General features: G+C 44.5%; 1 protein-coding gene across 1 annotated transcript in view; it reads left to right on the forward strand.

Moving 5' to 3' along the window:
- The first annotated feature begins 3,659 nt into the window (after window positions 1-3,659).
- Window positions 3,660-22,289, forward strand: part of ASZ1 (ankyrin repeat, SAM and basic leucine zipper domain containing 1) — a 90,252-nt gene continuing 71,622 nt past the window's right edge. Inside the window, exons 1-3 of the mRNA XM_024197027.2 lie at window positions 3,660-3,761; window positions 11,217-11,316; window positions 19,276-19,398. Coding sequence (XP_024052795.2) covers window positions 3,660-3,761; window positions 11,217-11,316; window positions 19,276-19,398 — 325 coding nt within the window. The remainder of the gene's footprint in view (window positions 3,762-11,216; window positions 11,317-19,275; window positions 19,399-22,289) is intronic.

The following is a 22,289-nucleotide window of genomic DNA, read 5'->3' on the forward strand; positions in this document are numbered from 1 at the left end:
TTTTTCATATTTGGAAGTGATTTGGTGTGGTATAATGATGGTCTGCTTTTCAGTCTCTCTGTAATACTTTCTGTCCCTGAACAGCAATAGCAGGAAAATCCTGCTCCGCTCCTACAGTTCCAGGATGGAGCATCATCTGTGGGGATGGTGCAGGGAAGTCTGGTTAGCATGCAAGAGATGTTAGGGACAGGAGCATACTTGTTACAGATGAAATTTTGGGAGAATTTGACAACTAAACTCTAACAAGTCTATACTGAACACATGCTACCTGGGATGTTTCAAAGGCTCATAACTTGCCAAATTTGGCTAATTTTTCATGGGCACCGCACATCCCTGACACCAGGGTGACCGCCCAAATTTCAAGTTCCTGCTCCAAAGCATGGAAGCTTTAGAGCTTTCTAAAACAATTCTTACACACAGTTCTTTAACTTGGGCAAAATATTTTTCCTGAACTCATTCTTGGAAATGGTTGAACCATTTCCACGCTCAACCCCTCCCTCCCCCCCTCAAAAAAAATTAGACACCTGGCAAGGAAAATTTCAGCCCAAACAGTTATCTTTTGGCAAACTGATAAGTAATTTTAAAAAAAGTCTTAGAATGGGAAGTATTGGGCAATTATAACTATAGGCATGACTACTCATATTGCCTGTAACACACATGAGAACGTAAGTAAGGCCCTACCAAATTCACAATCCATTTTGGTCAATTTCATGGTCATAGGATTTAATAAATCATAAATTTCATTATTTCAGCTATTTAAATCTGAAATTTCACAGTGTGGTAATTTTAGGGGTCCTCACCCAAAAAGGAGTTGGGGGGGGGGTCACAAGGTTATTGTAGGGCAGGTTGCGGTACTGATACTATTAGTTCTGCGCTGCTGCTGGCAGTGGCACCACCTTCAGAGCTAGGCAGCTGGAGAGTGGCAGTTGTTGGCCGGGAGCCCAGCTCAGAAAGCAAAGCCGCTGCCAGTAGCAGCACAGAAGTAAGGATGGCATGGCATGGTGCTGCCACTTTACTTCTGTGCTGCTGCCTGGGTCCTCAGTCAGCAGCCGCCACTCTCCAGCCATCCAGCTCTGAATGAAGGCAGCAATGCAGAAGTAAGGGTGGCATGGTATTGTATTGCCAGCCTTACTTCTGCACTGCTGCTGGCAGGGCGCTGCCTTCAGAGCTGGGTGCCCAGCCAGCAGCCACTGCTCTCCAGTTGACCAAGTCTGAAGGCAGCGCAGAAGTAAGGGTGGCAATATCATGACCCCCCTAAAATAACCTTGTGACCCCCCTGCAACTCCCTTTTGGGTCAGGACCCCCAATATGAGAAATGCTGGTCTCCCCCATGAAATCTGTATAGTACAGGGTCAGGGCCGGCTCCAGCGTTTCTGCTGCCCCAAGTGGTGAGAAAAAAAAAAAAAAAAGCCGCCATCGGCAGCACTTCGGCGGCAGCTCTACCGCGCCGCTTCATTCTTCAGTGGCAATTCGGCAGCGGGTCCTTCCCTCCGAGAGGAACTGAGGGACCTGCCGCCAAATTGCTGCCGAAGAGCTGGACGTGCCGCCCCTCTCCGTTGGCCGCCCCAAGCACCTGCTTGCTGCGCTGGTGCATGGAGTCAGCCCTGTACAGGGTAAAAGCACTCAAAAGACCAGATTTAACGGGGGGGAAGGGAGAAAGACCAAATTTCATGGTCCATGACGTATTTTTCATGGCCATGAATTTGGTAGGGCCCTAAACATAAGCATGAAATTGTATCCCCGACCATCTTGGCTAATAGCTATTGATTAACGTGTCCTCCATGAACGTATCTAATTCTTCTTTGAACTCAGTTTACTTTTGGCCTTCACAACATCCCCTGACAATGAGTTCCACAGTTTGATGGTGCGCTGTGTGAAGGACTTCCTTTTATTTGTTTTAAACCTGCTGCCTATTAGTTTCATGAGGCATAGGTGCCAACTCCGTGGGTGCTCCAGCTCTTGAGCACCCACAGAAAAAAATTAGAGGGTGCTTAGCACCCACCGGCAGCTAGCTCCTCCCCCTCCCCCACAGTGCCTCCTGCCTGCCAGCGGACCTGCCGATCAACTCCTCCCTCCTCCCCCCCAGTGCTTCCCATCCACCCCGGATCAGCTGTTCCGTGGCATGCAGGATGTGCTGGAAGGAGGAGGTGGTGCGGGGACTGGGCATGCTCGGGGGAAGGGGCAGAACTGTGCAGGAAGAGGCGGGGTGGGAGGAAGGGGTAGAGTGGGGGCAGGGCCTGGGCCAAAGCACAGGTTGAGCCCCCCCAAAGCAAGGAGGAAGCTGGCACCTGTGTCAAGAGGAGCCCCCTGGTTCTTGTGTTATGGGAAGGGGTAGTAACACTTCCTTCATGCCAGTTGTGATTCTGTAGACCTCTACCATATCCTCCCTTAGACATCTCTTTTCTAAACTGAACAGTTTAGTTTCTTTAATCTCTCCTAATATGGAAGAGATTATTTTTACCTCGTCATCATTTTTGTTATCCTTCCCAATTCTAATACATTTTTTTTGAGATGGGGCAACCAGAACTGCACACAGTATTCGAGGTAGGAACCATCCAGGGATTTATATAGTGGCATTATGATATTTACTGTCTTATTATCTGTCCATTTCCTAAAGGTTCCTAACATTAACAAAGTAATGCACACAACTATAATATTTATTACCTGTACCTATCTTGACAGATTAATAACAGTTGCTGGCTTTTAGAATTCACTAGCAATAAAAAATTACATTTGATCTTATCTTCATGCTGTAGATGAAGTAAGAAACTAAGTAGCAGGCGGGGCCACATTTTATGACTCACCAGGTGTATTTGGCCTTTGGCCCACAGGTAATGCACACTTCTGCTAGATTTAGGGCCAAATTCTTCACTCCTTACCCAGCCAAATCTCACATTGACATCAAATAGCGGTTTTCCTTGGGAAAGGAATGTGGGATTGAGTTCCTAATTTATTTTGTAAACGGAGATGTATTTGTGAATTTACTGATGGTAAAAGGAGATCATAATGGTGACTCCTCAGCACTCCTTTATATGCTACTGTGGTGTTACTTCAAAGTTTTCCATCCAGGACAACCCTTGTTCTGAGAGCAGAAGAAATCACTGGACTATGGGGTATACTTAGTCCCATTCTGTAAGTAACAGCCGTCACGTTTCCGGGGGGTGTCATATCTGTCCCAGAGGCACTAGCAGAAAACACCAGTTCCTACTGAAATTAATGGGACCTTGCTCAGGGGCCCAGGTAGGGCCCTTCGTGCTCCAGACAGGGATTTATGCTGCCTTAAGAAAAATTAAAAACCCAAGCCCTGAAATGACTCATAAACAGGCAACTTCCAGCGCCGCCTGCGGCGTCCCACGGCCCTGCCTGCAGGGTCCCTTCGACTCGCCTGCAGGCTTCCTCCCCCAGCCCGGTCCCTCTGCCCCGCCTGCGGGGTCCCTCCCCCAGCCCGGCCCTGCGGCGTGGCTCGCGGAGCGACGCCCGGGCAGGGGTGGGGAACACGCTCTCTCACACCCCGCCCGGACCCCGCCGCAGAGCCACGTGACCCGCAGCAGCGTCCCACGTGAGATGGTTTCCCGCTCTAGCGGCGGGGAGTGGAAACGAGGCTGGGGTGGGGGCTCCGCGTGCGCAGTGCGGGCGCGCGGCCGGCGGCAGCAGAGGCCATGCCGGGGGTTTCCCGCTCGCTGGCGGTGGCCGGGGGAGGCGAGAGCAGCGACAGCGACGAGGACCGCTGGGTCATCGGGTTCGTGCAGGACGAGCCGCAGGTGGGGGCGGCCGCGGGCTCCCGCCGCTCTGCCCAGCGGGCGGTGGGTGCTGGGGCGTGGCTGCGTTGCGGGGCGGCCGGGAGCGCTTCCCTGCTTGGCCTGCGTGCGCGGCGCTCATCAGTTGGGCCTGGGGTTGCCAACTTCCCTACTGCAGAAAACTGAACCCCCTTCACCCGCCCGCCCCTTCCCTGCTCACTCCAGCCCCCTCGCTTGATCTCCACCACCCACTCATTTTCACTGGGTTGGGGCAGGTGTGTGGGGGGGTGAGGTCTCTGACTGGGGGTGCAGGCTCTGGGGTAGGGCCAGGGATGGGGGTGGCACTTACTTCTGGGGGCTCCTGGAAGCGGCCCATGTGTCCCTGCAGTTTCCTAGTCCGCGGTGGGCAACTTTTTAGCCCGAGGGCCACAGCTGTGAATTGAAATTGTATGGCGGGCCATGAATGCTCACAAAATTGCGGTTGGAGTGCGGGAGGGGGTGAGGGCTCCAGGGTGGGGTGAGAAATGAATTCAGGGTATGGGGGGGCCTCTGGCTGGAGCAGGGGTTGGGGTGTCGGAAGGGATACAGACTCCGACTGGGGGTGCGGGCTCTGGGGTGGGGCTGGGGATGAGGGGTTTGGGGTGCAGGAGGTGCTCTGGGATGGGGCAGGGGGGTTGGGACGTGGCAAGAGGCTCAGGGGTGCAGGCTCCGAGCGGCGCTTACCTCAAGCGGCTCCCGGAAGCAGTGGCATGTCCCTTCTCCGGCTCCTACACAGAGGCGCGACTAGGCAGCTCTGCATACTGCCCCATCCGCAGGCACCGCCCCTGTAGCTCCCATTGGAGCGCTGGAGAGGGCCATTGGAGTGCATAGGAGCTGGAGCGGGGCCATGCCGTGGCTTCCAGAAGCTACGTGAAGTGGCCCCCAACCCTGCGCCCCAGCTGGAGCACCAGAGCGGGGCCATGCCGTGGCTTCCGGGAGCCACATGGTGCGGCCCCTGACCCTGCGCCCTGGCTGGAGCACAGGAGCGGGGCAAGCCCCAGATCCCGCTCCCCAGTGGGAGCTTGCAGGCCATCTTAAACGGCTGTAGTTTGCCCACCCCTACCCTAGGTGCAGGGTTGGCCAGGGGGCTCTGCATGCCATCCTTGCCTGCAGGCGTTGCCCCTGCGGCTCCTATGGACTGTGGTTCCCAGCCAAGTGAACCTGTGGAGGCGGCGCTCAAGACGGGGACAGCATGTAGAGTGTCCCTGGCTCCCCTGCGCCAAGGGGCCACAGGGACATGCAGGCCGCTTCCAGGAGCTGTGCGGAGTCAGGGCAGATAGGGAGCCTGTCTTAGGCCCGCTGCACTGCTGACCAGACTTTTAACAGCCCAGTCAGCATTGCTGACTGGAGCTGCCAGGGTCCCTTTTCGACTGGGCATTCTGGTAGAAAACCGGACGCCTGGCAACCTAGTGAGCTGCACCGCTGCTGCACACGTGGCTCGCTGGGTACGATGCGGGCCTTGCTTCGCTATAGACTCCTCCCGTGGTACCAGTGCTGGGAGCACCCCTGAGCAGCCGCGGCGTCCCATGCGTGGCCTGTGCTGACCTAGCAAAGCCCATAAGTCATCCACCCTCTGGATCACGGCCATCTGTCAATGGGGATGTGGCTGAGGATTTTCTCCCCTTCTTCGCCCCCCCCCCCCCCCCCCCCCCCCCCCCCCGCATTTCTGCCTTGTTTGTACATTATTTGTACGTGGCTTTGGAAGTGCAGCATGCTGTACAGCTAAGTGTTAAATAATCTCACAGCCTTATCCTGAATCCACACAAAAGTTTCCAGTTGAATTAGTGACTGTGGGAAGTTTTAAGATCAAACAAAAAAATCTTATTTCTGTTTTAGAGTATTAGGTATTCGTAAGAAATATAACTTCTCCTAACTTCTTATTTCTAATTTTGTTTTTATTTAAATAAAGTGTAATTGTTCATGTACCAAAATGATTTTAGGAGCAGCCAGGACATATCACTGTATTGACAAACGTGCGTTTGTAATGATGGGGAAGAAAAATTCCACTCAATTAAATCAGTTTTGCCTTGGAGTTTCACCACAGTTGAACTGAATATTATAGTGCTGGGGTCTTGAAGGCTTCTGGCTGCTCCTAGCAAATTGGTATTTTTAAGATTCCTGTGTTTTACAGGATTCAGACTTAAAGTTCAAATCTACTCTGAAAAGGGACTTTGTCACATTAACTTCAGTGGGGCATCTGCTTAAGGACTTTGAATAGGCATGGAAATAAGCACCTGCCTAAATGCTTTGCTGAATTGGGACCATTTTAAGGATTCAGTAAATATTTTGAATGAACAAAATTGTTAATCTGTGGGCTACTGATGTGAGTTTCTGTTGTTTAGACCAGTGGTTCTCAAACTTGGGTGGCCGCTTGTTCAGGAAAAGTCCCTGGCGGGCCGGGCCGGTTTGTTTACCTGCCGCGTCCGCGCGTTTGGCTGATCGTGGCTCCCACTGGCCACAGTTTGCCGCTCCAGGCTAATGGGCCACCCTTCCTGCAGCCCCCATTGGCCTGGAGCGGCAGACCGTGGCCAGTGGGAACCGCGATCGGCTGAACCTGCGAACGCGGCAGGTAAACAAACCAGCCCGGCCCGCCAGGGGCTTTTCCTGAACAAGTGGCCGCCCAAGTTTGAGAACCACTGGTTTAGACTTTGCAATATGGGTGACCAGTTTAATGGTTTGCTTTTTGTGCCCTGACTACTATAGCTGAGAGATGGAGTGAGCTATTGATTAAATATTGTGAATGCACATCATGCACTTAAGTTTTTTTCACTATCACTGGCTACATGGACACTTCTCATGTTGCTGTGTAATAAAGAGGCTTCAACATTAGTGGGTTGAAAATGTGTGTTTAGCCTCATCATACAGACCAACTCGGAAGCTTTTTTGTTGAGTCCCTCACCCATCCGTCTTGCTCTATTAACAGTATCAGATTTGACACGCCCCTTTGTCACATTCTTTCACTGCTGCCTATGTGCTTTCTTCTGTACCATTCCTTATGCACAGAACACCTTTCCTGAACTAGCTCACAGAGCCACTACTTTCTCAGCAATTAAGTCCTTTATGAAGACCTTTGATACTAAGTCCAACTGAAAATTTGATGACTAATAGTGACAACATCGGGGAACCATTGAAAATATTGCTGATGTTTAATTCACATGAGGGTGAATAAAAATCAATGCTTTTTGAAAAAATTAAAAACTGATTTTTTTTGATTTTTTTTTTAAATTATAATTTTTTTCTTGCTTAAAAATGAACCTGTTTAAATTGAAGTCTGATTTGAATACAAAATATAAGGCCTAAACTTATCTCTTAAAACATTTGAATTAAAAATAAATGCATTGAATCCATAAGCCTCTATCAAAAACTTAGAGTTAAAGGCTGCTTTGCTATAAAAGAAAGAAATTGGGGAAAAAAATCCAACTCTTGAGGTCAAGCTTCATAAATATGGTGTGATAGGTTATGTATTGAATGAAGGGCTTGTTTTGTTTAATACAAATTTGTATATGATATTTTGTGTATTTAATTAAATTATAATTACCATCCTAATGCAACTTCACACAAATCATGAGCAAAAAGTTAATTATCTAGTAGATAAGCAATATATCACTTAACATTGTCTAGCATGCTAAAATGTATAATGAATAAGAATCTGAAAATATCAAGCTCTTTTTTTGGTAAATCAACATATTTTAGTAGTTATATCAACCAATAAGAAGGTGCCTTTCTTTAGAAAATAACTGCAGTACAAATGGAAAACTTGATTAAAATCAATGATTGAAATCTAGGCTTTCCACTTGGTAGTTTAAATCAGTCCACCCTGATTTTCATAGAAAAAATCTTTATATTGTAGCTTTAAAGATGTGGTTGCAAAGTGCCTTATGCTCTTAATGAGATCAGATGGGTGAGGTAATATCTTTTATTGGATCAACTTCTGTGCTATTAATGTAAGAGTGTACATTTCCAAACTCAAATGTTGGGATTGAGGATATAGAGTAGGAGTAATGCCTAGTGAGACCACTACTTAAATATTATGTCTTGTTTTGGTGTCTGCACTTCTAGTAAGGATGTTGAATATTGGAGATGTTTCAGAAAAGAGTTTAAAGATTTAAGACGTGGAAACATGAGGGACTTAAACTAAATTGATTGTGTTTCGGGAAGTGAAAGTTAAAAGGTGGCTTGATCAGTGTATAAATACTGATAAGGGGGAGAAGAGCTCTAATAGAAGGCTCTTTAGGCTACCAGACAGACTTTGGCTGGAATTTGAAACTGGAAATTGGATGCAAGCTTTTGACTAGTATGGTAACCTTTCACTGAACAGTTTAACAGGGATGCGCTAGATTCTTCATCTTCTGCAGTCTTTAAATCAAAATTGGATGTCCTTCTAAAGATACACTCTAGTTTACCACTGTTTAGTGAGCTTATTCCGGGTATTACTGAGTGAATTATCCATAGGCTTTGCAGCATTTGATTTCTTTTTCATAATTTCAACGGATAAGATCAGTGTTTATTTTTAAGCATTCTTTTTTCTGTGTTTATCTATTTAAATATTCAGTTGTTGGGAATTACCTATTTGAAAATTTTGATTATTATTATTGGAAATATTTTTCGTTGGTTTGTGTATACGGTGAAATCAGCATTTACCAATAAATATCTACTCCTTCCAAGCCTAATTATCAGGTCAGGCTATGTTTCTTTAAGGAATAATAAATGTTAGAAAACTGGGAAATGCGGAGTTTAGGTGACACTTACCACATACTGTGACTGGAAACAAACAATAACGAAATATTCATGGTTCCACCCCACCCCAGTATTCTGCCAGCACTTCCAGTAATAGATTTGTGGTCAAAAAGTGCTTTAATTATATCTATGCAACCACATTAGCCTTGGATTCTGTTGTGTATGCAAGTGTAACTGACAGCATAAGGCTAGGCTTGCATGGGTGTGACAGGGTGTACGAGCCTCACACTGCTGAGACAATGGTAAAGGGGTTGCTCTGGACACAGGAAGCCATGCCCCCCTCACCCATGCTGGGTAGGGAGGGCTCAAAAGGCAGCACTCAACTCAGTTTGGGCTGACTGAGCAGGAGAGCAGATGGGTCTACAGTCTCCTGCAGAGAAGCCACTGAGGTTCCCAAAGGCTGGGACCAGGCCTTATGGTCAAGCCACCACAGACTTTTAAGGCACAGGGGCTGTGGACGCTGAACCGCCACAGACAAGAACCCCAAAGGGGACCTCAAGACAGACCAGCAGATGATCTGAAGCCGGGGTAGGAAGTGGCCCAGGGACTAGGCATGGGGCGCCTGTCTCCTAGCTCTTGCAATGTAAATGTGATTGCAGAGTCATTGGCCATTATTTTTGAAAACTCATGGCGATCGGGGGAGGTCCCAGACGACTGGAAAAAGGCTAATGTAGTGCCCATCTTTAAAAAAGGGAAGAAGGAGGATCCGGGGAACTACAGGCCAGTCAGCCTCACCTCAGTCCCTGGAAAAATTGTGGAGCAGGTCCTCAAGAAATCAATTCTGAAGCACTTAGAGGAGAGGAAAGTGATCAGGAACAGTCAGCATGGATTCACCAAGGGCAAGTCATGCCTGACTAACCTAATTGCCTTTTATGAGGAGATAACTGGGTCTGTGGATGAGGGGAAAGCAGTGGATGTGTTATTCCTTGACTTTAGCAAAGCTTTTGATACGGTCTCCCACAGTATTCTTGCCAGCAAGTTAAAGAAGTATGGGGTCGATGAATGGACTATAAGGTGGATAGAAAACTGGCTAGATCGTCGGGATCAATGGGTAGTGATCAATGGTTCCATGTCTAGTTGGCAGCCCATTTCAAGTGGACTGCTCTAAGGGTCGGTCCTGGGGCCGGTTTTGTTCAATATCTTCATTAATGATCTGGAGGATGGCGTGGACTGCACTCTCAGCAAGTTTGCAGATGACACTAAACTGGGAGGAGTGGTAGATACGCTGGAGGGTAGGGATAGGATACAGAGGGACCTAGACAAATTAGAGGATTGGGCCAAAAGAAACCTGATGAGGTTCAACAAGGACAAGTGCAGAGTCCTGCACTTAGGACGGAAGAATCCCATTCACTGTTCCAGACTAGGGACCGAATGGCTAGGCAGCAGTTCTGCAGAAAAGGACCTAGAGTTTACAATGGACGAGAAGCTGGATGAGAGTCAACAGTGTGCCCTTGTTGCAAGAAGGCTAATGGCATTTTGGGCTGTATAAGTAGGGGCATTACCAGCAGATCGAGGGACGTGATCATTCCCCTCTATTCAACATTGATGAGGCCTCATCTGGAGTACTGTGTCCAGTTTTGGGCCCCACACTACAAGAAGGATGTGGAAAAATTGGAAAGAGTCCAGCGGAGGGCAACAAAAATGATTAGGGGACTGGAGCCACATGACTTATGAGGAGAGGCTGAGGGAACTGGGATTGTTTAGTCTCCAGAAGAGAAGAATGAGGGGGGATTTGATAGCTGCTTTCAACTACCTGAAAGGGGGTTCCAAAGAGGATGGATCTAGACTGTTCTCAGTGGTACCAGATGACAGAACAAGGAGTATCGGTCTCAAATTGCAGTGGGGGAGGTTTAGGTTGGATATTAGGAAAAACCTTTTCACTAGGAGGGTGGTGAAGCACTGGAATGGGTTACCTAGGGGGGTGGAGGAATCGCCTTCCTTAGAGGTTTTTAAGGTCAGGCTTGACAAAGCCCTGTCTGGGATGATTTAGCTGGGAATTGGTCCTGCTTTGAGCAGGGGGTTGGAGTAGATGACCTCCTGAGGTCCCTTCCAAGCCTGATATTCTGTGATTCTATGATTCTAAATTGTTTCTTTGGACTCTGGGTTGGAACCCAGTGGAGCAGGCAAGGCCGGAGTTCCCCTATCCTTGGCTGCTGACTCTCGCCATTGAGTGATGTAGCTGCTGAATCCCGCCGCTGGGCGACACAGTCAGGAGTATTGTCACTAGGCGGTATTGCCAGTCTCGGACTCAAAGTCCCTTTTGAGAATGGATAGCCTTGCTATAGGAACTATCAATTCTGTTGTGCAAGCAAGAAAATAAATCTACCTCTCCACAAGCTGTGTTGGTTCGTAAAAATCTCATTTTTAAATAATGTACGCCAGTTTGGTGGAATGTCCTAGGAGAGTAGATCTACTGAGTAAAAAAGTGCCATTTTTACAGGCACACATGTTTCACTGTAGAACTGTATGTAAATTATTTTCCTTTCTGTGCTGTAACTTTCTCTTGCGTTGTCCTTATCAGTAAATTATAGTAGAACTTAAACAAATCCTGGCAATTATTCAGACCAAGATAAAGGAAAGAAAACAATGATTTTTCTTCTACTTCCTTCCCCACGGTGCCTTCAACAGCATGTTGAAAATTGAGTAGAAAAAATGTTTATTATGAAGTAACCTGGCTCTGATTTTATTTTCTTGCCTATTTAGCAATTTAGTAAAACATTACAGTTAGAAGACAAGGATGAAACATTAAAGAAAGCTTTGAGTTCTGGGGATGTGTCCATGATTGAAGAACTTTTAAATTCAGGTGAGAAAAGTGGATTGTAAACTTACATTTTCCCAAATTCAGTAAATTTAAGTTAATTTGAAGACCTTCTAAATTTCTCATTTCAAAGGAGTATTGCTAAGCCTGTGTATGTGTAATCAAACATTTGTAAAACAGTATAGACTCTATATTTATTCAAAATGTAATTACAGAATCACTATCTCCTTATGAGTGGGTCACCATCCAGCATTGCCACAAAGTCATTAGTTTGCCAGGAATAACATTGTGTACCATAGCTCCGATGTTCAGGGTTCTTGATTCATTGGTAAGGTTTTCTTTCAGATGGAATATACTAAGCATGCTGTATAGTATCCTCTACCTCCTTACATTTTGTTCTCTTAATATTTTTTAAAAAGAGAATACTAGGTTTGCAAACAATATATTGTAAATTTGCAAGGGGGGCAGGGTTAAATTGAGGGTGGGAATTCAGTGGTTCTTACTTTTCAGTTTTTTTATACCTATCCTGGTTGGAAATTGCACACACACTCATTCACCAGCATGATTGTGCCTGTGGTCAGGGCTGGCTCTAGGCACCAGCAAACCTAGCACGTGCTTGGGGCGGCACAATTTCAGGGGCAGCATTCCAGACACCTTTTTTTTCTTTTTCCTTGGGGTGGCAAAAAACCCAGAGCCGGCCCTGCCTGTGGTCTGCTTCTTGGGCTGTCCTGGCAACAGTAGTTTCAGATTGCTAGATTGTCTGATTCTAAGAGGTCTAAATCTTTAATCAACTTGTGTGATGTTTTTCACTCTTACAAATTTTGCTTAAAAATACTAGTTTGATTTTAAAATGGCTTCCTCACTTAGAAAACATTTCCATTAACCCAGTATTTGGACATTGCATCCTTTATTGCAGTATCCAGGGCAGTTAGAGTGGTCAGTCATGAGCTACACAGATAAATTAACCTGCCTCGTTGTGATCTTCAGAAAATTGTGTTTCAACAGAAAACTGGAGTATAGTAGCAAGGAGTATCTGTTCTGAGAAAATTAGTATAATTTCTGGAAAATTGTAGCTTGTTGGCAAACTCAAGGTTTTTTTCAGATATTAAACTGGGTGATGTATCTTACTCTTTTGAAAATAAAAACTGCCAATTTCTTGACCACAGTATGGCATTCATTTTAAGTAAAACACTATTATGGCAAAATTGGTTGTTTAAAAGGCTGAAGCAAATTAACATCACTTTGAATGAAATGTTTGTGACCTCATACTTTGTGTCAAAGCTTTCTTTGTTGATAGGTGGAGCTGATTGTGAGTGGTGCCTATATAGTTAGGGTTGCCTAATGATTTACATTATAAGCCTCTGTTTTTAGTGGCTTATAACTTTGGCAAACTTTAACCATTCAGTCTGAAATTTTTGATGTTGCTGTCTGCCACAGGCTGAATTCTTTTTTGAATTTTTTAGCAAAAATGGTATGGCTGTTTCTGAGAATGGGTTCAATGGGAGGTGAGGAAGTAGTCTGGACAATGTTAAATTTGTTCATCAGTTTCTTTGAAGAGCTATAGTATAGGAACAGTAACTCAATTTGGTGAGGAGTTGGTTCTGGGGTCAAAGAGGTAACTTTGTTGATCCAACCAGATTTGCTCAGTAGAACTTGTTAGAGGCATATTCGCAAGATGCAGCCTGAGGAGGGAAGTGGGGGAATGACAGCTTTGAGCCAAATTCTGGGCCACTGCAGTCCGTGTCACAAACTAGAGCAGCCCAGGAGAAATTACATATAATCTAAATGTTAATTTTGCCTCAGAAGTAAATTTGGCAACGTGATCGAGAATCCACCCAAAGGTTTTTGGAGGTGTTGCTGTAACACAGGGGTGAAGGGAACTCTGTGGCTATCACATTGTCATAGCGTAGGGTAAAGTTTTGTGTTGGCAGGGGAAGTGAGTAGATAAGCGAACAGATCTTTTATGCAATCTAATAGATCTTTATCTTTTATGTAAAGTGCATTTTTTCATTTTGATGCAGTTGACTGCATAGATGCTACAGAGAAAGTTGCCTTAGAAATGTATGTAAATACGGTGAATAAAAAAGTGTGTAAATAAAGTGGAAACACCCAACTTGGGGTATTAGATAGAATTAGCTCTGTGTCTTCTATCCTCAGAACAGTTCTTGGGGCTATACTTGATTCCTTGGGTATTGCAAAGAAGAAAAAAGGTCTTAAAGACGATGGTAGCATCTTTTGAGAACTTCAAAATTAGGCTTTTATCATCACAATTTATTTCAAATCAGTTTCTTTTCATGAGACTTAAACTACAGACTTGAGTGGTCTTTATAATTCCTATTTGCCTTCTTGCCCCATTTTCTCTCACATCCACAAAGATGGAAAAAAATGATTGCTCTGCCACCTCTGCAGTGGCCAATAAGGCTAAATTCTCAGAGTTAATGAAGTTTTTAATACTCTCTTCTGTACTTCAACAGTGAAGACCTACTGAGTCCAAAAATTCTTGTTAGACTTGGGCTAGATCTTGGTGTTTCTGCATTGCTGCTGAGAGAGAAATTATGTTCAGAAATAGTAATTAACATCTGGTTATATCTAAGAGCCACACTGCACATTGACAGAGTATGCAGGGATATGATTGTTTGAGGACTGTTGCTCTCCCAGACAAATAAGTCATATAAATCCACCAATGACTTGCATCTTTGAATTCTTACAGGACAAATTAACTGAGTCTGAATATGAACAGATTGTGTGCTAAAGTTTATTTTAGGAATAGGCCAAACAAATCTGTCTGTACATCCTTTTGATTTTCATAGGTGTCAAGTAACTTGAATCTGTTGAAGATAGGAGTCCGTACGTGGAACTTGACCTTAGTTCTTCAAGCATTATCTCATTCACCATTTGAACTTCAGATCTCATTTTATGTCTACAAAAGTAGCTTTCCTGTTGATAGTAACATAAGTTAACAGAATATTTGGACAAAATGCTACTAGAGGAGCCGTATACTCTACTGTTAACAGAGATAAGGAAGGTACTTTTATGCCAAGTGTTGCCTCTGGAGGTGAATCACAGATCTTTATCTTTATATTGCTAGAATCCAGCTAGTTAAAGAAAAACCTCTGGCACAACCTGGACATAACAAGCACTAAAAACAATTGCATTAAAAGGGCAAAGGAAAGGTTTTGTTTTGTACCTGAGTTGCAAGATGGATGACAAATTTTGTACATAAAGCATGAAAAGTGGGATGTCATTGTTTTCCCTAAGAAGGATCCCTGGAGTACATAGCAGTCTAGGGAGAGGGGCTATTGAGACCATGTGGATTAAAGCCTACAACATTTTCTAGGGCAGGGGTGGCCAACCTGTGGCTCCGGAGCCACATGCGGCTCTTCAGAAGTTAATATGTGGCTCCTTGTATAGGCACCAATTCCGGGGCTGGAGCTACAGGTGCCAACTTTCCAGTGTGCTGGGGGGGTGGGTGGGGGGGGCGGCTCACTGCTCAACCCCTGGCTCTGCCACAGGCCCTGCCCTCACTCCACCCCTTCCTGCGCCCTCCCCTGAGCCTGCCATGCCCTCCTCCCTCCCCCCAGAGCCTCCTGCACACCACGAAACAGCTGATCGGGAGGTGCAAGGAGGGAGGGGGAGGTGCTGATTGGCGGGGCTGCCGGTGGGTGGGAGTCGCTGGGAGTGGGGTGGGAGAGCTGATGGGAGGGGGCTGCTGACATATTACGGTGGCTCTTTGGCAATGTACATTGGTAAATTTTGGCTCCTTCTCAGGCTCGGGTTGGCCACCCCTGTTCTAGGGAGTGGCCATTAAAGTTGTCCTTCAGGAGGCACACAGCAGCAGGAGCAGCTGTGAGGTGCTATGGAGGGCCCACCTTTCCTTCTTTAGGAGTCAGTAGTTCTAAGTCTCTCAGCTGTTTTGTATGGTTAAAAGATTGACTTGTAAGTAACTTTGTGGAGGATAACATGATAAAAGTTTGCTAATGAGTAGGGGTTAATTATACCTAAGCATTTAATAGCTATATTAAATCAGGGCTGCGGTGTGTGAGAGGACTAGAGAAAAGAGAAGGATATGGGTCTAAAAATGAATATTAAAAGGAGAAAATATTGCAGAAGTCACAGGCTCCATATGATGTGCCCTAATCCTTTCTCCCTCTGCTTCTTGCATGCCAGTCTTTATTCTTCTCCCCCCCCCCACCATTATTGTTTATATAGCTTGTAAAACCTTTTGCGAAGGATTAGTTTGATTCTTTGTAAGGTACCTTGCACAGTATTGAATGCTGTAAAACAAATATCATCATCATCATCATCGGCTGTTAAATACCCTTCTTATCATAGTGATAGCAGTATATAGGACAGACAAACCATGTGACCAAGCTATTTTAATATATAAAGCAGCAACATGGTCAGACCTGCACTACTCAGCAGAGACAGCATTTGGCTGAAGATTGTGGCATGCTGTAGTTCCCAGTAAAACCAAGAGTTGAGTCTAAAGGGACTTAAGTCACTGCAGAGGGATGAGGGACTTCGGCATTTTCCACCAGGAAAATGTAGACTTTACCTTACCAAATTATTTGGAACCAATATAGCTGACTATCCCTGGATACATACTCGAATGGCTTGCCCAAGCTGCCACTGATGCTATCACGGCACACTTGTTATTTTTAGGCACTAACTCAAGCAGAACTAGCATGTGTATGTCTACTTGCACTGAGAATTACATCTCCCAGCTGCTGTGTAGACATACCTTCTGAGTTAAAAGTGCTGCCAAGATCTAAACATGCTTTTTGTTAATAGTGTACAGTATCTTGAAACCAATCCTCATTTTTCATTCCTGGTGCCACCATGTACCTCTCATCCTCTTTCCTTTCTGTCTCTGGTAGGAGTATGAAACAATTTGCCGTCAAGATTACAAGATTCACTGTTGTTATCCTTCTAATAGTATACTTCGAGCATCTTGGCTCTTCATAATCTAGGTCTAATTCAGCATTCACATTAGATCTCAATCCCAGCCATATTTCCTTACTTTTCCTAATGGGTTCCTGTGACTGTTGTAGGCTTCCGAACTGGCTTCACTTTCTTTGACTTGTGTAATTCCATACAGCAATTGTCCAGTTTTTTGTTTCTTTTTCTGGGAGTCCCCACCCCAATCTGGAAATGGTCTGTTCCTCGTGCAGCTATTAGATACTAGTAGCTTTGTCCCAAGATGTCTGTTAGGAGTTTTTCTCTTCTCTCTCCAGTCTCTAGCTACCTTAATGGCAAATCAAAGCTTCCTTGCAGTGGCTGTACAGTAAGGTGTACCATGAGGTGACTCATTCAAAGTAGTATAAGTTTCTGCACCCCTGACAGATCTGTCTTGTGCCCCAGTGCAGTCCCTTGTTTCTGTGCCACCTTTCACCATTTCCAGAAAGGGAAAGACCCCTACACAAGAGGACATGGCCTTCCTTGGCCAGGCACTGAACTGGTAATGCCTCCCTCACTTAAAAAAGCCAGGCACTACTGTTGATTCAGAGGCTACAAACGTGAAGAGGTTGATAGTCCCTGGTATTATTTCTTAACACTTCTCTAATTAGGTAATTTAATTCTGCTTTTTGAGATGGCGGTGAGGGAAGACTGACCAGCTGTGTCCCTTCCTTCTTACGCCACCCTACAATACAAGTTTCAGCACTGGGGTTTGAGCATTTCCACTCCCTTCCTAATTCTTCTTGGGGTTTGAAAATTACTTTTTGAGGAATTCTTCTCTTGCATCTGATTTTTAAAATATTTTTCTGAGGCACTTTTAAATCTTTTGTTGATCATCTTATATTACGTATGTCTTGAGAGCTTCTCCTGGACAGTTGCAAGACCTGACTGGAATGTTAAGAAGGTAGCATTTCAGTTTGTCAGGATGTGATCTGTAGTAGCCAGATACAGGGCCTGACTTGTGCTTTGCCCAGCTCCCCTCCAGGGTCAAAATCTTAAATAGAGAAGTAACACAAGTCTTATGCTAAGAAGCAAAGACTGAACAGTCAGAAACTTGCATAAATGATGGTTTTAGAGAAGCAGAATTACAGTTGGGTAATATTTTTCTCTTGTGCATGGGAAATGATTAGTCTAGAACAATGGTTCCCAAACTTTAACAACCCGTGAACCCCTTTCACTAAAATGTCAAGTCTTGTGAACCTCCTCCTAAAAATGAACATTTCCAGGGATTTTCTCCCTTACCTCAGCATAAATTATAAAAGCAGTGATCTTGGAAATATAAACTTTGTTTTTATGACATGCTTATTACACACTATTTATTAATTATTATATATTTATTTTTTAAAAATATTTATTAAGTATTTTTATTACATTAGGAAAATGGCAACACTCTTCCAAGATCTCACTTTTGTAGCTTGTATCCAGGGCCGGCTCCAGGCACCAAGCACCCAAGCTGGTGCTTGGGGCGGCACCTGGAGGGGGGCGGCGCGGCGCTCTGGCCGCAGGGGGGAGAGCCGAGCCGAGCCCCAGCCGGGGCTTGCCACCCTCTCGCCGCCCTGCCCCGGGCGCTCTGGCCGCTGGGGGGGAGACCGGAGCCGCCGCCGGGGCTCGCCGCCCTCCCCCAGGGGCTCCGGCCGCCCCCCCCCCGGCAAAAAAGCCAGAGCCGGCCCTGCTTGTATCACTTTTGATTAAGCCTGTTATAAGACATGACTCCTATCGGAGGCTCCAGTAGAAAAAAGGGATACAGGGGCAAAGCCCCGGTGCACCCCAGGGCCTGGGAGGCACTGCCTGAAAAGTGAGGGGGCCCATGGGGGCCGCTGGAAAAAAAAGGGGAGGGACCCGTGGGGGGAGGGGTGTGCCAACACGGGGGCGGCACGTGACCCTCGTTGCCCCCCCCCACTGGTGCCCCTGGCTCCTATGTTTCATCAAGGAGTATCAGATGTGAAACAGCATGAAGGTATTCAAGAACCCAACTCAGAGTTCCTCCTACACAAGCATTCAGATCTTGAGCAGTCCAGGCAAACAATGCACGTTTCAACAAAGCTTAAACTTGTTCTTCGTAATAATTTAAAAACAATGCTAGCAGCCTATTTAATTTAAAAAACAGAAAAAAATATTCACCTCAGTTTCTATTTCGTATAAGGGGTCTTGAAGTTTAAATCTCCTCAGTGTGATAGATATGCTTGCTTTGATCTGCTCAGTTCTTGGAAGTCCCCAAGGCTCCGGGCTGCTGGCCCCATGCTGCCCGGGGTCCCTTTGGACAGCTCTGTCCGCCATTAGGGAATTTTTTCCCCAAGAACCCCCTGTAACATTTCGTGAACCCCCCACGAACCCCAGTTTGGGAACCACTGGTCTAGAACTACATCTGGGTGTTGTGGTTAAGTCTTGTTTTTTCTTCTAGAGACATTTAATAAGGTAGTACTAAACGCTAAGGTAGCTTATGCTAAAGCAAAAGCAGACAGAGGTCAGAGGGGGCTGGTGTAGGGGAATTCTAAATCACGAAAACCCCAGCAACCAACTAGGGTGGAATTACTTGCTCCTCTCACTGTTGCTAGACACAGCCTACTTCCAGTTTGGTCATCTCCCACACCAAGTCCAATTCATGAAGCAAAACCAAAAGTCGTCGTCTTTTTTTTTTTTTTTTTTTTTTTTATCAGTGGGAATCACAGCATTATTTAAATAGAGAAGATAAATCTGGGCACAGCTATAATAATGAATAACTTTGCTGCAGTTGTGTGTTGCTAGCCTTTCTAAAATCTTTTTGTCTCTGGGATCATGTTTGAAATGTTATGGTGGTTTGGTTTTGTTGGGTTAAGAATCAGGCATCTTGATATTCAGTTGTGGAATTTGTTTCCAGCGTTCCAAGCAGAGAGGGAGTCTTTTAATTGATCAAAGAAAATAAAAGTATGGAACAAAGCATTTTCTGTCCCTAGGAATAGATATAAACACATTAGAGAAAACAGTTAAATATTTACATTTACTGTGTGTATTGGAGTTCAAGTTATAAAATACATATTTACCTTTGTAAATTTTTTAACCTTTTGACAGGTGTGAACGTAGAATCTAGTTTTCAGTTTGGATGGACTCCCCTGATGTATGCTGCTAGTGTTGCTAATGTGGAATTAGTTCGTATCCTACTGGACAGAGGTGCTAATGCAAGCTTTGATAAGGGTAAGATACTTGTGAATCAAATTAGAAGTTACAGTTGTTTCTGACTAGTACACTTTATCCTATTTATGTCATCTCTTAAATATTCAGGAAAAAAGAAAGGGTCACAGTCAAGTAGATTAGGTCCTAAACTTGGCATCATAATCTGGAGACTGTAATCAAGATTGTAGAAAAATTTTAAAATAGCTTACCACACCATCACTCACAAAATTTTGTGTTTAATTTTGTTTAAACAAATCTTAATGTATTGTGCTCCCCTCAACTAATTCTACAGTAAACACAAGTTAAATTATATTGCTAGAATTGTGCTGACCTCAGTTACTGCCTTTTTGCTTATACCCTGTAAGAAATGGAGGGGCGGGGAAAAATATTTTGCCTAAATTACAGGACACTGTTGTGTAATTAAATAATTTAATTCATTTATTAAATATGTATATTATGGCAATATCCAGAGCCACCTATTAGGATTGGGCCCCTGTTGTGTTAAATGCTTTACAAATATTTTGAAGACAGGGTCTCCTCCCCAAAGAGCTCTATAGTTTAACTTCTAGTAGAAATGCTCTCCTCTCCCTTCTAAAGATAATGTTCCTACAATTTACATCAATTCATTTCTCCCACTTTCCATCTGGCCGCATAGGTCAGAATGTCTCCTCTCAGTTGCTTGCAAGTCCCACAGGAGTAGTGATCATCTGTACAATGTAAATAAATGTGCATTCATTGTTTTCACTTTTCTAAAAATGCAGGAAATTATTCCAGTAAAATTAAGGTTGTCAAATTTTAACTCCATGAAAGGGGAACAGTTTTTATACATCTTGTCAGTTTCAAAGAGAGAGCTCAATATACAGTAATTTCAAATACTACATTTGTCTGTGAGTTCCTCTGTCAACTTTTGTGGTTTCGTAATCACATTTTTGTATTTTAATGTGTTTTTCCCCCTTCTCTCTTGCTATGTAGAAGACCCACCCAAGTGAAGGGATACTGACTTGATTATACAGGGGAAGCTGTCTATACACACAGCACTGTCAAGTGTACAAAGTAATCTATTTAAAAAATAGAGAGGATATAATATCTTTTTTATAGTAATTATAGCTATTTCTTGCAGTGAAAGCAGATAGTTTGACAGAAGTGTGACATTTAAGATGATGGTTTCTCTTCAACATCGCAATGTTTTTCAATATAGCTCTGCTGTGTAAATTTGGGCCCTGCCACATACTACAAAGGGCCTTAATTACAGACCTGCACTATTGGTAGGCCAGGTTTCCAGAAGCTTTATCAAAGTTGGTTAGTGCTTTCTTCGGTGCCTTTTAGAAAGAAGCAGCAGCAGCAGAGGAAATGGGGAAAGAAAAATAGAGCAGAAAAGATGGATCAGTGGAGAGCAATAGTTAAAGAAAAACTGCTCAAAAAGTCTCACTCTGTATTACCATTATCGACTAAATAGAAATATTGTATAAAAATTGTACAGTGCAGGTAAATGTCTAAACATCTAAAAATTGAATAATTAGTGGTACGCAATATAAGGTTTCTAAATTACTTTTGGAGACAAATTAATCTTGAGTAATCTGAAATTTAGATGATCACGGTTTACATAATCTGGATATATATATATATCTATATATATATATATATATCTATATATATAGATAGATATCAATATATAAAAGTTTCCCAAGTATATAGAAAAAATTGATAACTACTGTATACTCAGTGCTGGTCCTTTCTAAGAAACGGGCTCTAATATGTTTTTAAGTGGCTTTGTTTACTAGTCAATATGAAATCTTACAAAACAGCACATTTTCTTACCTTGATGGAAGTCAGACTTAAGACATTTCTACATCGTAGAAGACAGCAACGTGTTGGACACTTAAATATTTTTTTTTCTTGGCAGTAATGTATTTCAGCTATTATATCGATGAAGAAAGTTTTCAAAAATATCCTCTGTGTGCTTTCTATCTTGTTTTAAACCGAACTTCCTCTTTTAAGTAATTGAACTCAGATGAATTTCAGTGAACTGCAGTAGAATGTCACTTGAATTGGAGTTAGTGGGCAGATAATGGCAATCACATGCACTAACAGCTGGTTGTGAGTGTTTGTTTTTTGTAAAGAGGGTAATATATGCTCCGGGCTTTAAAAGGAAATAATTATAAAGTGCAATTTGGAAAAGCTGCTCTAGCAATCATGTAGTTACATCATTTCAGTAAATAAACTAGTGTTATCCTGACCACAGGAATTTTTTTTTAAAAAGCTTATTTTTACACTATAGAATACAATATCCTAATGAATTTTACCAAAAATTCTGCTTAGCTTGGTATATGTTTTGATTAAAACAGCTTTTTTCTGTTGCCCAGATCTTGCTCTGTGCCAGCTTCTCTGTGCCCTTCTGGTAGTGCAAAGAGGACTTAAATTTACATGGAGCAATTTCCATATGACACCAAGTGGCATAACTGTCTCTACACCACTAACTCCTGCACCACTAACTCTACACCACTAACTAACACATTTCTCTGGGTGTAAGGGATGTGGTTGGGCATGGCTGGAACTTACTCATACTTTAGGGCAGTGGTCTCCAAAGTGGGGTGTGCGCATCCACCCCAGGGGGTGCGCAAGACGATCCCTTGGGGGGTGTGGGAGGAGGAGTGCCGCCGGAGGGAGGGGAAGGGCGGCCGGAGGAGGGAGGGAACGAGCGAGCGGGGAAGCTGTCCCCACCCCGGGCAGGCAGGGCCACCCGGAACACAGGGACTTTAGGGGCTGCAGGGCCCTGGCCTGCAGCTCTAAAGCCCCTTTTGGAATGTGGCCCTGAGTCCTCCGGCCCGTGGAGGAGCAGGGGCAGCCACACAGCCAGCGGCCAGAGAGAAGCGGCGATTTCCCCTTCAAAGTGCCGCATCTCTCCAGCCGGC

This window comes from Terrapene carolina, unplaced genomic scaffold (assembly GCF_002925995.2).
Source record: "Terrapene carolina triunguis isolate 2854851 unplaced genomic scaffold, T_m_triunguis-2.0 Scaffold68, whole genome shotgun sequence".
Classification (NCBI taxonomy): domain Eukaryota; kingdom Metazoa; phylum Chordata; order Testudines; family Emydidae; genus Terrapene; species Terrapene triunguis.